Source organism: Thamnophis sirtalis, unplaced genomic scaffold (genome assembly GCF_051295495.1).
Source record: "Thamnophis sirtalis isolate CommonGarterSnake01/CBP01778 unplaced genomic scaffold, rThaSir2_p1.2 scaffold_14, whole genome shotgun sequence".
Classification (NCBI taxonomy): domain Eukaryota; kingdom Metazoa; phylum Chordata; class Lepidosauria; order Squamata; family Natricidae; genus Thamnophis; species Thamnophis sirtalis.
This window is the reverse complement of record NW_028261394.1, coordinates 23,201,296-23,216,905: the sequence shown is the minus strand read 5'-3', so window position 1 is coordinate 23,216,905 and position 15,610 is coordinate 23,201,296. Positions and strand designations below refer to the sequence as shown.

The 15,610-nt window shown below is 47.0% G+C and overlaps 1 protein-coding gene across 6 annotated transcripts in view; it reads right to left on the bottom strand.

Annotated features, from left to right (window-relative positions):
• CNOT1 (CCR4-NOT transcription complex subunit 1) overlaps positions 1–15,610 on the bottom strand; it is a 130,575-nt gene that overhangs the window by 37,113 nt on the left and 77,852 nt on the right. For all 6 annotated transcript variants that reach the window (XM_087729419.1, XM_087729415.1, XM_087729417.1 and 3 more), the window contains exons 28-33: positions 10,556–10,633; positions 10,039–10,216; positions 8,680–8,810; positions 8,285–8,581; positions 6,494–6,634; positions 6,309–6,413 (exon numbers count right to left, since the gene is read on the bottom strand). In XM_087729419.1, the coding sequence (XP_087585545.1) occupies positions 6,309–6,413; positions 6,494–6,634; positions 8,285–8,581; positions 8,680–8,810; positions 10,039–10,216; positions 10,556–10,633 (930 nt within the window). The remainder of the gene's footprint in view (positions 1–6,308; positions 6,414–6,493; positions 6,635–8,284; positions 8,582–8,679; positions 8,811–10,038; positions 10,217–10,555; positions 10,634–15,610) is intronic.

The following is a 15,610-nucleotide window of genomic DNA, read 5'->3' as shown; positions in this document are numbered from 1 at the left end:
AGTATGACCATCACCGTCCGGAAATACCGTTGATAGCACGGCCAGCTGTCTAAGAAGAGTGTTGAGAGACAGCCCCCTGTCAAGTCCATCCTGTAAAAACTCAAAAACCTGTGGAATTGAAGTAGTCATGGGAATTATACGGACCAAACGGCACCAGCTGCAGAAGGCAGTCCAGGTGGCATTATATATACGTTGGTGGAAAGTCGTCTGGCCGCCTGAATTGTCAGGATGACTCTCCTGGATAAATTCTCTCATGTCAAGATATCCCCAGCCAATTGAAGCCACTGGGGCTCTGGATGGAGTAGGGCACCCTGGCTGAGGGACATCTTGTCGTCTGGAATCCTCCAGGTCTAGCATTTGAGAGGTTGACCAGGTCGGCATACCAAAGGCGTTGGGGCCAATGGAGAGCAATGAGCAGCACCTCCGTTCTCTCCACAAACACGTTGCAAATTACTCTCTGAATGAGCGGGAGAGGCGGAAAAGTGTACAGTAGCCCCTGGGGCCAAAGGCTACAAAGAGCATTAACCTCTTCTGCCCCCAGCACCAGGAACCTGATGAAAAACCTTGGGAGATGAGCATTGGTCGGATGAGTGAACAGGTACACAGTCGGTTGACCGAATCTGCGGGACAGCTCCTGAAACAGAGCAGGATGAAGCTGCCATTCCACATGGTCCACCATGGCCCTGCTCAACCAATCCGCCTGTACATTCACGATCCTGGAGATGTGTTCTGCCCCAAGCAATAGAATGTGCGACTCTGCTCAAAGTCGCACATTCCTGTAGCATGAGAGACCTGGAGTGGGTGGCCCCCAGACAACTGATATGGGCTTTCATGGCCATAATGTCAGTGAGGATCAGAATGTGCCGTCCCATGACCAACTCCCAGAAGCATAGGAGGATGAGATGGGTGGCCTGGAGCTCCAATCATGATATTGATATTGTTCACTAGGTCTTGTGAACTCCAGCATCCCTGAGCCACCCGAGTCTGGGCGCTCCATCCGAATAGACTGGCATCGGATGTTGTGATGCAGTCCGGCTCCTTGAATAGGCATCCTTTCTGCAGAAAGGAAGAACTCCACCAACTTAGAAATCTGATCACCTTGGGTGGCACCCGAACCCTGAGGTTGCAACTGCTGCTGCCCCTCTGTTGATACCGAAGCAAGAACCACTGCAGGTGTCATGCGTGTAACCGTATATCTATGCAGGATATCAATTTCCCTAGGAGTTTGGAATGGACTGCCAAATGTACTGACCTCTGGATGAGAAGCTGATTCAACTGGGTGTGGATGCTGGAACACTGTTCCTGGGAGAGGTAGACCTCACAGCATGCGGTGTCTATCACTGTTCTCAAATGCAGTAGCTTGGTGGACAGCAGCAGGTGATTTTTTCCCATATTCTCAAAAAACCCTTGGCTTTGCAATGATCATAGTGCACAGATCTACATGTGCCTGCTGTGGTGACAACAACTGTATCAAGTTGTTGTCGAAATAACATTGAAGACTTATGGGCAGCAACCTGAGATGGGCTGCCAGCAGTTTGGTGAAGATCCTGGGGGCCAATGACAGGCCGAATGGCAGGGCCCTGGTTTGATAGTGGTGCCCTGTAAAATAAAATCTCAGGAACCTTCTGTGGGAGAGCCGGATGGGCACATGACGTCCACGGACATCAGTAGATCTCCCTGATTGATGCGGCCCAGGATGGATTGTAGGGACTGCATCTTGAAGCATTTGTACAGCAAGTGAACATTGAGCTGCTTGAGATCTAGGATGGCTCTCTATCCCCACCCCACCCTGAGTTCTTGGGAACCAGAAAAAGGATAGAGTAAAGCTTCTGACCTTCCTGTCCTGATGGAACCAGCTCGATGGCGAGAATGTCCAATAGATCTCAATGTCCATGAAGCCCTTCTTGACCTGAAACCGTGAAACGGGCATCTGATGAACCATCTCGGGGGGGATGGACAGGAACTCTAAAGTGAGGCCTAGCCGTACCGTCTCCAGTATCCATGTGTCCATGGTGGTCAGTTCCCATTGGCTGATGAAATGTGTTAACCAGAGTAGGAGTCACTTGTATCTACGAAAGGGCCGGTTACAAGACCCTCAAAATGACCGCCTCATCTGAGGTGGCTGCTGTTGCTGTCTACCTCAATCTCTGAATCTTGATCTATCCTGAGGCCGATCAGGACCCTGGTAATAGGACCTATGAGGTCCAGTAAACCCCGACTCTGCCCAAAAGGGCTGCTGCCGAAAATACAACTGTACTCGGTTGGCACGCCCATGCATGAAAGAAAGCACATTGTGTTTGTTCCTATTCTCAACTAGAATGGGATTCAGAGCCTCCCTGAGTAGCTTTCCCCCTTTAAAAGGTGCAGCAGCGAGGCGCCATTTGGAGCACATGTCCGCTTGCTAGTGTCATAGCCACAGGAGGCGTCGGGAAGTGACATTGGATGCCATGGCCCTCAACACAAACTTCGCTGCATTAAGAGTTGCCTCAGAAGAGAACTCAACAGCTGCTACTAATTTGTTTACCTCTTGATGTAGACGCATATCCTCAGCTGCTTAAGCCAGATGAGGGAAGTTCTGTTGAACAAGGATGCAGGAGTTGCTGCACAGATTGCCCAGGCAGCCACCTGATTCATCTTGTGGAGAGTCAACTCTGCTTTCCAATCTTCCGCCTTCAACCCTTCTGATACATCCGAGGACACCATGGCAGAGGAGGTCAGAGCAGTCACTGGAGTATCTACAAATGGAATCTGGAGGAGCCGCTCCAGATCCAGACCTGGTCCTTATAATCTCTGGTCATTATTATTAGGGGGAGGAATGGCCGCGGGTTGGGACCACTCTATCTCGTAACATCCAGGAACAGTTTTGGGAAAGGTATGGCCTCCTGCTCTAGGACTGGCTCAGAGAACAGCCACTCCGTAGGATCCAATCCCAACGATGGCTTAACTGGAGTACCTGTATTGGCCATAGCCCTGGCCTTGAATAACAAGAAATTTGAATAAAGTGGGCCTGAAAAGCTCTGAAAACGTGGGCCTGTCAGGAGTCAGGCCTTCACCTTCTGATAATTCCTGTTCTCCCAAATCCTCTTTTGCAAGCGAAGCCTTGCTACGCAGTGATGGCAATGAAGAAGGATCCCGTAGGGGAGCTGAAAGTGACCTAGACTGACCTAGGGAAGGCCTTGCCCTACGCTGTAGCTCAGAATCTACTTCCTGTGATATGGCTACAGAAATCAGGTTCCTGATTTTCCTGGGAAGACTCATAAGCTGACTGTCCTCCGAATGGAGCCCTGCTGCCGTGGGAGTGAACATGGCCTCAGGTGTGGGGTGCCTGGCCACTGACTCAGGGCCAAGATCCAATGCAGATAGGCACGGAGGGGAAGAAGGGCCCAAACCTACATCCTCTGTTGAAGGCCCTGAATATTGATATTATCAATCTCAAGTCGCCTCTAGGGCCGGAGGAGGCACCTGGATCGAAAGAGAGGGCAAGGACTCCAATGGTAATGCTGGAGGGGGCCTGTTGGCCTCTGCTCCTCTTGTGGCTTTGGAGAATTGTTTCTCCAATGCCTGCTGCCTACGTTTGGCATCATTCTGAGCAGCAGCAGATCTGGATTTGGTCCTGGATCTGCTGGTTGTGCCCCTAGTAGTAGGCCTGTCCACCCTGGCAGTCGATGCCGTTGTAGGCGGTAGACTCCTGGGAGAAGCCTCCGCTCTAACCGCGCTGGTGGAAATAGCCTGATCTGCCATGTGTAGCATGTGGGATACTCAGGACAGCACTAGAAACCTGGAACAGGCTCCCTGCAACAGGACCAAACGGATTGGGCCTGTGGTTTCAAAAGCCGCACACTCACTGCGATGGCTCCACTAGGCTAGAGGTTCAATAATATAGGCGCAACCAGGAAATTCACAGAAATAAAGAATAAAGTCTGAATTTCCGATAAGAAAGTCTGCACTGATCTGATCCGATGAAAGAGTCATGAGAACTCAGCGATGCTACCTCCTCCAATGCTGCTGAACTTGTGACTGGTTTTGCAAACCAAAATGGCATCTGAGCAACATAACAGCTCTTCTGGCTCCAAGAAAACAACCGCAAAATTCAAAATGGAAACAAAAAGGCCGTGAGAGTGGCGTACCAGCTCCCCAGCACTGAAAGACACCCACACAGTCTGAAACGGCTTGAAGATGGTGGACCAATCTTCCAAACACCGGAATCACAAGCTGCGCTCTTTAAATTGTGAGGGAAGCTCAAGAACAGCCTACTGATCTCCCAGTGCCCAAACGAGACAATTAGCGGCGGAAGGGCTAGCCTGGGTGATCAGGAAATAATGCCCGGCTGCGAAAATCCGTCAAGAGACCTTGGAATCAAAAGGGAGTGGTGGCGGTTCTAACCAACTGGCTGGGAAAATAACTGCGATAGTGACCTTTTAGAGACCGAGTGCCCAAACTACAACCCAAAACCCACTTATTTATCGCAAAGTGCCAACACTGCAATTAAACCTGAATACTGAGGTTTTACTACCTAAAATAATGATAAACAAGGCAGAGTTCAGCAATTGTTCTAAGAAAAACATGATAAATGCACTTTTATGCCTTCATTTTTTTCTGTTTTTGAAATATTACGTTTAGTAACAATAAAAAACTGAAAAAACCTCTGTAATGTCATTTCTTTCCCTCCCTGTCTCTCTGCCTGTTTCTCTTTCCCTCTTTCTCCCTTTCTTTCCCTCCCCTTCTCTTTCCTTCTGCCTGTTTCTCTTTCCCTTCCTCTTCCCTGCTCTCCCTCCCTCTTTCCCCCTCTACCCCTTTCTCTCTCCACTTTCTTTCCCTCCCCTTCTCTCTCTCCCTCCCTCCCTTTCCCCCACTCTCTTTTCCTCCCTCTTTCCATCTTTGTCTGGTTCTCTCTTCTTCCTCTCCCTTTTTTCCTGCCTCTTCCTTTCCCTTTCCCTGCCTCTCTGTGTTTCTCTTTCTCTCCCGCCCTCTCTCCACCCGGGGGCGGGGGGGGGGGGGGAGAAGAATCCCTGAACTGGTGCTAGGTGTTGGGAATCTGAAGTCTGAAGGCCAACAAGGCCAGGAGCAGCGTGCCTATGCTCAGCTGGTCTGCTGAGAGCTCAGCTGGCTGGCGGGGAGACAGGGCATCCCAACAAAGACGGCTCTGCAGAAAAAGCAACCAGAAGGCAAGAGTGAGCCCACACTGAAGCAGGGTCGCATTATGGCTCTGCATTGTAATGGGCTCCAGGAGGAGGAGGGGAACCCGTCTCCCCCATTGTGAAGTGCACTAAATTTCATTCTGCTGCACAAGGGGCAGGCCAGGGAGGCAACAACAGTAAATGCACCACCATAAAGACAGATTGCTGTTTCACGCATTTTTTTTAGTCCTGCAAACAATGGCGAGAAATGTGATGGAGAAATGTAATCAACTCAGATCTTCTACTGATCTCTTCTGGTGTCAACATGTTGTGGTAAAATTGAGCTTTGATGACAGGGCTGAAACCATTTGAAACTGGATCCTCCGAGAAGTTCAAATAAAATATCTGACGTGGTAAATATATGAGAAGATGCTTCATGCTACTCAAGAACATTGTACTACTTTATATTTGCATATCTATGAATCCACTTTCCTTAGGTAATCCAAATGTCCTAAGGAGGTAGCCTGGTACTCTTAACCTAATGTAGGAAACGTACAATGTGGTCAGAATTCATAGTCATAGTCAAGAGAAGACAAGACTTCATTATCCTGGGCTACTGTGGCTGAAAGTAGCATGGCCACTTAAGGAACAATTTATCCTTAGCTTCCTACTTTCCTGTTAGCTTGGGGATACAGTACTATTGCTCGCTGGAGCAGTTGCAAAGCTGTAATGGTTTCTTCTTGAATTGTCTTGAAATGAAATTCTACCTGATTTCTAAAAGACAAATTTAACTGAAAAGCATTCACTACTTTTTGATATACAGGTAACCAAAAATACATGTGATACTGAAAACGTACAAAAGTAATGTACAATACAATATCATGTCCAAAATATACCGTTTCCCTGAAAATAAGCCCTCCCTGGATAAGCCCAATCATGCTTTTGAGCACATGGGCTAAAATAAGCCCTCCCCTGAAAATAAGCCCTCTCCAAAAATATTGCAACACAACGGCAGCCGTGAGGTGACCTCCCCAAAAATTAGGCCAAGCGCTTATTTCGGGGATCAAAAGAAAATAAGATCCTTATTTTCGGGGAAACACAGTATGTAGGTGAGCAATTTCATTTGACACCCACTAATTTCTTGTTCACAGGTAGAAGACTTCAAGATGCTTTGCAGGACTAATTTCTCACCTTCAGTCTGATCTGTTCTGGCATCCGCTCAGCCTGGTAAGTCAAAACTACAGGATCACAGTACCTGCGGCCCTCTTGCCGGGCATGTTTTCGGAGCTCAAATTCCTATTAAAGAAAAAAGAAAGAGGTGAATGACAGGAGGACTACATAGGATTGCCAGAGCCATAAACCAACCAGATACTTACAGTTGCCAGCCTCTTATCCATTTCAGGACCTGCTTTTTCCACCGCTGTTTTCTGAATGAAGCAGCAGGCCAACTCACAGTTATCTTGAGCCAACTGGGCTGCAGCCTGCTCCATCATCTCCCTCTGCTGTGGTGAAGCTGCCTGTTAAAAACTCAGACATTAGAAGTGGACGGTGCCCATCTTACAGACTTCACTTTATATGGCTTAACATGAACAAGTCTGTTTAACCAATTATATTTTCTTTTTAAGTTAAGGGTTCAATGTGATAGAGTTCAGTGGAGCTTACTCTTAAGAGCACAGAGTGTTTTCTATGATAGAGATCTCTTCCCTCATTGGTTATAGAGAATCAAAAATTAAATCTGTAAGAACTGATTGAGTTCAATGACACACTCCATCTATTTTCTCTGGCAATTAGGAAATCCTATTTGCAAATGGACATTTTTCTCAGTTATTACTTCTAATTTTGCTCAAATCTATCAAATTTTACATAGGCTCAGTATCAAAACACAACCTCCCATACCATGGACTTCATGCAAAACTCATTAGTTGTAATTTCAAAGCTGTGCCCATTTTCTAGGTAGCCAAAAAACCAAGCAAGAAACATTTTAAAGACTATGCGCTATAACAAACTGCTCCCAAACTGGAAGATTTTCTTTCAGAAACTAGCAGAGCTGCCAGAGCAATGGACCTCAAAGGACAAACAGAATGATCCTTTCCTGAAATGGTAGGATGTGCATACTGCTGCCATATTCCTTTTAAAGAAAAGTTGCCTGCATGCTGAATTTCATCTATTAAACAGCCATACCAAGTTTTCAGATAAAAACACATGAATTTATATACAATGGCTACATGTTCTGCATTTCTTAATCTGAGCTGGTCACATACTCTAAGAAATCCTGTATTACAGACTTCGTAGGAAAATTAAATTGTATGCCAACAATATATTAAATTATGATTTAATTATAACATGCCCAGCATAAAATTATTTCAGGATTTTCCAATTCGCAATAAATTTCATCAGATGTAAGTAAGTATTAATTGTTGAGATTGATTTTCTTCAGAAATTATTTTAATACAAAATACATTTGTGATTAATTGCTGTCACCCTCTTGTTCAAATGCAGGATACTACGTTTAATCTTAATTATGATTTGTTTCTAACCAATTCAATATACTCTAAAAGAGGTATGTTTCAATAAATCATAGTTAATCTAAATTCTGCATGCTATTTGAATTTTAAATTGTAGTTAATTTTAAAAGCTTCCTGGAATCACTGCCGTTTTAAAGAATTTCACTTAAATATGCCTTCATCAGACATGCAATCTTATCAGACTGGTACATACAGTCCATTTTCCCTTAAGCCCTCAGAGCAGAGGAATAGGAATTTTACATTAGGTCTTCCTCATGTATAGGCTTTATGCAACCTTCACACCATCTTTTGTGGTGGTGGGATTTTCTCTTATTTTTATGCAAGTTTATATCCTGTGCACTTTATCTAATTGGGATCTGTCAGACATAGGTAGACAGATACTATTCTGTGGCTTACATGTCTGGCTATTTACATCTAATGAGTCTAAGATAGGATGAAACAAATCACGTGGTGTTTCTTGGTGGCCAATCTCATTCTTTGAAATACCCTTGAAAGTATCAATGGCAATCTTTATGTAAGAACTATTGACCTGAACGTTCAAGTACATCCTAAAAATGCTAAAATATAATGCCAAAACTGCATTCTAAAAATACTTTCAACTCCCTTTGTTCCAGACAGCCTTTCTTGTGAACAATAACTTACCCGCAATGCAGTGGCAAAGCTGTTCTTTAGGTTGGTTGCAATGCTCATCAACAAGGGCTCCCTGCAGGTAATCATGGCCATGCCAGCTGTCAGGTTCCTCATCATGTGATGTGCTGCCACACGCATGCGTGACTCTTCTGAGTCCAGTGCAAAATCCTTCCTCACTATCTGTTCACAAGTAGTCATGGCAATTTTAATTGAGCGATCCACTACTGGATGAACCAGTTCTTGAACTGCACGCTCGATAGCTTGGCGCACACACTGCTTTAACTGTGGATGGGCTTGGAACAAGGGAATCTGAAAAGAGAACAGCTGTTACAATCCATCTTGTCTAGCTTTAACACCAATACACACAAGTAACACCCATCCCAGCCCACAGGAAAGCTGATACTTACAGTTGGGTTCAGAGCAATGTGTGGAGCTAGCCCTCCTAGGGAGTATACGTTGATATCATGGTAACTGTACTGTGGCTGTGGAGGAACAGTAGCTGTGCATGTGGTGCTGGTAGCAGAAGTTGTGGAAGTAGCTAAAAAATTCAAGAGCATAAGAATTTCCCCCCAGATTTTTAAAATTAAACATGCATTCAGTAACATAGTTGATGTATTAGGAGCCGTGGTGACACAGTAGTTAGAATGCAGTACTGCAGGATACTTCTGCTGACTCTGTAAACCGCTTAGAGAGGGCTGGAAAGCACTGTGAAGCAGTATATAAGTCTAAGTGCTATTGCTATTACTAGAAATAAAATGCTTCATTATAATAACAGAAAAGTCAAGTAAGTGTAATAGAAAACATAGCTCTGCTCAATTTTACAATTGCATTAGTAAATATTAAAAAATTATAATTATTTAGAATACCCAATATATTGAGTAGAAGTCCAAATAAAAGCTATGTTGGCACTGGCAATGACAATGGATCCATTGTCATTGCCAATGCTAATTGTCCCAACATCAATAAACAATGTGTGCTTCATAACCACCACCAGAGATGCTTCTTGAAATAGCAGTAGACTTATATACCGTTTCATAGCAATAGCAACAATAATAATAGCAATAACAGTAGACTTATATACCGCTTCACAGGCCTTTCAGGCCTCTCTAAGCGGTTTACAGAGTCAGCATATTGCCCCCAACAACAATCCGGGTCCTCATTTTACCCACCTCGGAAGGATGGAAGGCTGAGTCAACCCTGAGCCGGTGAGATTTGAACCGCTGAACTGCTGATCTAGCAGTCAGCCTGCAGTGCTGCATTTAACCACTGCGCCACCTTGGAGGCATTATTTCCATCTTCAATCTACCAAACCCCTATAACAACCACATCCTCTCTTCCAAAGGACTGTTCCCATGGATCAGGCCAAGACATTGTATCCAGCATCTTACTTTTTATAGGGGTCAATTGGGTAACTGTGGCACTCACAAAGAGGAGGTTAGGATCTGCCATTGTTCTCTGCAACTAGTACTTGGATCTACGCTCTTCCCATGTTGAAGGTAATACTAAATCTTCGAGACCAACAGCCCTTGATAGAACTGTTCTTCACCAGTGCTTAAAACTCATCACCAAGCAACAGAGAAAAGAAGACATAGCAGCAGACTTTTCTTTTTGTTTTTAAGTATTTTGAGTTCATATGAAGCTGGTACATAAGATTGGTGACAATTGTTAACAAAGAATAAATCTGAGAACCACCTTGTTTTACTCATCACTCTGGGAAATACAAATTATATTAGTATAGTGCAGACAAGAATTATTCTGATACTTACTGGTAGTAGTAATAGGTGGTAGTTCTTCTACTTGTTTTATATCCTTCTTTGGAGCAGATAACTGTTCATCCAGGTTTTTCAACCGGTCCTTGTCTTTTAGGAGACTACCAGGTTTTAGATCATTGATGTCAAGGGCCAGATTTTTGCAGAGCACTTCAATTTCAAACTTCAGATTCAGCTGTACAATATTTAATAATTTCAGATTTAATAATGTAATGATTTTAAGCTATACAGTCAATTTTCACAATTATGTCCATACACCATTCCAAATCATGGCATGCTCTGCAAAATAATTATTTCTTTCAAGGTAAGATTACATAGAAAATTAAATTGTGCTAGGAACATAAAATAAAAGTAACTGAATTACAACTGCTAACAATTGCCTCAGGAAAATACTCTTGGTCTAATATTTTGATCAAATTTAATAACATTCAGCAGTTGAGCTCAAACCTTGAAGCAAATTCATGTTCTAAACAAGAAACAGCTGAAAACTATAAGTAACTTAAACACAATTTACCTTTAAGTCATGCTCCTGATGAAGTTCTGCAAGAACATTCATGATTGCCATGGTCCATGGATTTGGGGGTCTGAAAACCTATAAGGTGAGAATGAAGAGAAAATCAGCACCCTGGTGTTAAAAATGGCATTGGGGAACATAAAATAGAATTGACACTACTACATATTAAAACGGAAGCAGCACAATTCTATCCAAAGCCGAGTAGTGGTTTGCCATCGGACTGCAATCTTAAATGCCAAAGGAATGGAGTGATTGGGGGTGGGGTGGGTGGGTTGTAGCTTAGCAGAATCAGAGATTTTCCACCCTTGCCCTATTTTCTAAGCAGAAGATGCCCAATATACTCATTTACTCCAATAAAAATTGATATCCTCTCATTTGAATGCATATGGATTTGGGACAGCTTTTTTTGACTGATGAGGACAAATCTATGTAAGGGCTGAACAAAAGCTTTGTGGGCATTTTCTATGATCAATATATTAAGTGGCGACTGACACAGAAAATCAAATAGAATTAATGCCACCAAGCAAAAAGTATACTGTGTTCTTGGCTCATTTCCACTTTTTAGAGTGGAATTCTGGTTTTCTCCCTTCAACATTATAGTTGGTTTAAGAAGGTTTAAAGGTTAACCCTGTCTAGTCATACTGTGTTCATCTCCATTTCTCAGCCGAGGGAGCCTGCATTGTGTGAGATACTTCTGTCATCAAGTGGTCAGCATGAAATATGGAATGCAATAACTTTCCTGCTGCATGCATTTGCATGCTTTTGAACTGCTAGGTTCAGCTCGTCAGAGATTAAAATCCAGGAAAAGCTTTTTAGGCTGATGGAAAACTTTGAAGAATTTGAAAGTGAAGTGGACCTATGGAAAGCTACAAAGAACCAACACTGGATGGAACCAACAGAGGAGCTGGCACCTGGGTCTGGCAAAAGCTGGGAAGTATGGAAATCATTGAATAGACTGTGCATGGGTAGGATTCAGAGCCCCTCTGAATAAATGGTTGCTTCTGTTCTTTGCAATTGTGCCCAATTAGGCTGATCCAGAGCCAATCCTTCATCATCAGAGAAATCCCTGTCTATTACCTCACCTTCTTCCACCAAGGCCGAATCCTCACTATAGATTGAGGGGAGAGGTGAGGATGGGCCTGCCTGAAGATCTGGGAGATCCACCTGCAGGGCCTGGGGATTAGGCCCACTCTGGGTACTGGGGGCTCCAGGAGCCTGAGCTCTGCGATGCAGCTCAGCATCCACACCCCTGGATATCGCTGCAGAGATCATCTGATAGAGATCTGGGGGAAGGCCTAGATCTTGGCCTTCCACAGGCCTCAGGCCTGCAGCATTAGGGTAAAAGTAGCAGAAGGCCCAGTACGTGGGATTGCGTAGGCTGAAGCTGCACTGGCTTCCGAAAGGACCGGAGGGGATTGAGGCCCCAATGCCCCCTCCCCAGAAATAGAAGCCTGGGGTAAGGGAAGATCCGGTGACCAACCCTGATTCCCTGCTGGGCGCAGTGAGGGGACTGGTGAAATACGCTGAGGAAGCAACACCGGGGGTGAATTGGGAACCACCCCAGTGGCCTTAGCTGCTGCCTTGGGCTTGTCTTTTCACCTATGGTCTCTATCTGGAGTTGCGGATGCGTCCCGAGGCTTTTGACTGGAGGCCCTGGTAGCGGCCCTGCCGGGCCTCGAGCTAACCCATGCCTAAGCAGGGGGTTGGGATTCAGTAGAGGGATCTATAATACCTCCTGAGGTGGATTGGTCAGCCATTATTACTGCAAGAAGTGAAAAGGCTCAACCGCACTGTATCACAAGGTGTTAAATGCACCAACAGAAGCGGGCTGCGTGGCAAGAAGGAACTGCGCTAGAACGATCCTCTCACTAAGCCAGCCAAGCTGAAGTGAGGGAAATGGGAGGAACCAATGACTCAGCGGCTCCTTTGGGCGCGTAAGGCTCGCAACACCCCTTCCGGTTGCTTTCGGGCATGCATGTGAAAAAATGTCCCAAAATGGCGACTGCAACTGTGGCGCAAAATTTGAATCTGGCCAGCAGCCAACGATGCCGCCCTCAGGCTCTCCACCGTGTGGATGCCTTCGGCGGAGCCAGCGCGCTAGCACGAACGAGCGGTGGCCGGCCAATAAACACGGGGAAAATACCACGCCGCGGCAAACGCGCAAACGGGCAGAAAGTGGCAAAGTGATCCCACGCTGGCAACTGCGGCCGCTGAGCTCAGAGCGTAACAGCTCCTATAAGCCTGCAATTACCTGGCCCCGGACGTTGTATGAGCGCTGAAAGGTCTGGGCTGGCAGCGAACTGCCACCTCTCCCTTTAGCCTTGCAATAAACGTTTCTGAAGTGCTCCTAGCGATCTGTTGAATCCAAGAATAGATGAGAATTTTGTCGATTAGTCTAGAGAAAATTGGTATACGTCTCTTCTGGCTGGACTGAGTTAAAAAACTGACCCATCCAGTCAGAGGAGATGTGGTCAACATTTACATAATTCAGTCTCTAGGCTAATGGACAAAGTTAACCCATGCTTCAATTCCCCAAGCAGCGCACAGGAGAAGGTGGAGGATTTCTGCCTGCATGAGATCCCTTTTCAGGCGGCTTTTTGGTGTTGGGCACCGAATGAACGACCTCTGGGGAAAGGACAGAAACTCTAACACTAGGCCCCTCCTGATCGTGTTGAAGACCCAGGAGTCTGTGGTGATCTCCTTCCACACGTCAGCGTACACTTGGAGCCGACTCTCTATGGGAGGATCCCTGTGGTGGTCTTTTGCCCCTGCGGAACTGACCGGAAGAGTTCCCGCCCCTGTATGGCTTCCGAAAGGACTGCTGTTGCTGCCTACCATATAATCCAAAGGAGCCCCTTTCCTGACCTCTGTCCCCACCCTGGGAATAGGGTCTATGGTTAAGTGGAAGAGGTGGATGGTTGGTTAGTATCCTGGTTCCGAAAGGACTGGTTTTGAAAGGAACCAGAGTTCTTACGTTAGTTCTTTTTCAAAGTAGCCGGGAGGACCTTCCGTTTGTCCTTCGTTTAGCTGACAAACTTATCTAGGGCATCCCAAAGAGCTGCCCCCCTTTAAACGGAGCTGAGGCGAGCTTCCAGTTAGCCTTCATGTCGGCCTGCCAGTGGCAAAGCCACAGCAGCTGACACGAGGTAACGTTGGACGCCAACGCCCTAGAGGCAAATTTAGTAGCATTCAAAGAAGCATCTGCCGAATACTCAACTGCTGTAATTATATTGCTGAGGTCATGCTTCCACCGGGATCCCCTGGTGGGAGGCTTAGCCCTCAACTGTCTCAGCCAGAGAAGGGACACTCTGATGAAGAAAGAAGCCAAGGTGGATGCCCTGATAGCCCAGGCGGCTGCCTGGTGCGTCTTGTGGCGCGCCTTCTCAGATCTTTTATCCTCTACCTTAAGACCCTCTAGGAGATCAGCCGGCAGGTTTGAAGTAGAAGTCAAGGAAACCACCAGGGCATCCACCTTGGGCAATTTCAACACGCCCTCCATCTTACCCTCAACAGAATAAAGGGATTTGTTCCCTCCACTAGGATTGGTCAACGTACTGGGCTGGGCCCACTGACATTGGACAGCATTTATGAATAGGTCCGGGACAGGACTGACCTCCTGAGTAGGAGTTGTCTCCTTGAATAGATCCTCCTCGGGATCTCTGGAAGAAGAGGGCGTAACTGGCGTAACTGTTGTACCCTTAGGAGCAGAGCCCAATTCAGTAGCCGCTTTGGCGTTATGTAGGATAGACTTAAACAAGGTCAGCTTGAACAGGCCAGTGAAGGCCGGCTTCTCAGGGGGAAGATCCTCATCTTCCAATAACACAAAAGCCTTCAGCCTCCTCCCAAATTGACTTCTCCGTGGCCACCGAAGTGCCCAGAGAGGCCGGCGCCTGAATAGGACTATTGTCTCGGGCCCGCTTAGATTTGGATGAGCCAGGTTTACTGGCCTCCCTGTGCTTCATGCCCTCGGCTATGCCCTGGGAAATAGCAATAGAAAGAATCTCCCTCATTTTGGCTGACAGAACAGGTCCCTTGTCCTCCCTGGCATGAGAACCAGGACGGACAGGCCTGCTCCTGCGACTCCCAGTGCTACTCCCTTCCTCCGGCGGAAGTAGGCCTTGGAAGGGCTCCAGTTCTTCCCTGAGGGACGAACTTGGGGAGTCTGGATACCCCCATGATGCATCTGGGGAGGAGGCCCTGGACCCTTCCCCCATGGGAGATGGAGATCTGCTGCCCTGAGGAGATTGAGAGTCCCGTTCCCCCCCCCCCCAGGAGGTGGGTGAGCCTGGCTTTTGCCCTGCCGGAACAGGGGATGCCTGCCGCTGTGGGGCCTTGGCCTCCACAGTTTCTTGCTTCCGGGGCTCTCCTTGGTCTTGCTAGTGGCCCCAGAAGCCTCCAGGGAGGCTTTCATGGTGGTGCCTTTCCCTCCCTTACTGCCCTTGGGGGGGGAACCTCAATCCTGCTGCACTTGGCGGAGGGCCCTGCCTGCACCTCCGTTCCATCGTCTGCCATGCTTCCTGACTGAAGAGAAGTTTCGCAGCTGATAGGCACCAGACGCTTAGCCAGCCGGCAGAAGCGCATCCATGAATCCTCAGTGGAGGGAGGGCCACCCAAGGGTCGGAAGCCTCCCTTCCAGACACCCCCAGGAGAACCGGGCATAGGAAATGAAAGACAGGCCTGGCCGGGGTCCAAGACAAGACCTGAGCTTTCCGGCGGCGATCCACAGCTGAGGGGCTCGGGCGATCTCACTTGCGATCCGACGGCACGCTCCAAACGACCTGCTCTGCATGAGGCTCAAGAAAAAATCGCCTGCAGCTCTAAGCAAAAAAGCCTGTGAACTACCAAAATGGCCGCTGCCGTCCCTGCCGATCGTGTGGAGCAACGCTGCAGCCGCCAGGGCGCCCAGCCAATGGCGCAGCTCTCTAAATGCAGCTGAGGGGGACCCACACGGTTCAAGAAGCCTCCTGCCCGTCCCCTTGCTCGCCGGCCACCACCGGACAAGCTATTCACTGTTTCCCGCCCCGCATGCGACCAGCGGGCAGAGAAACGGACCAG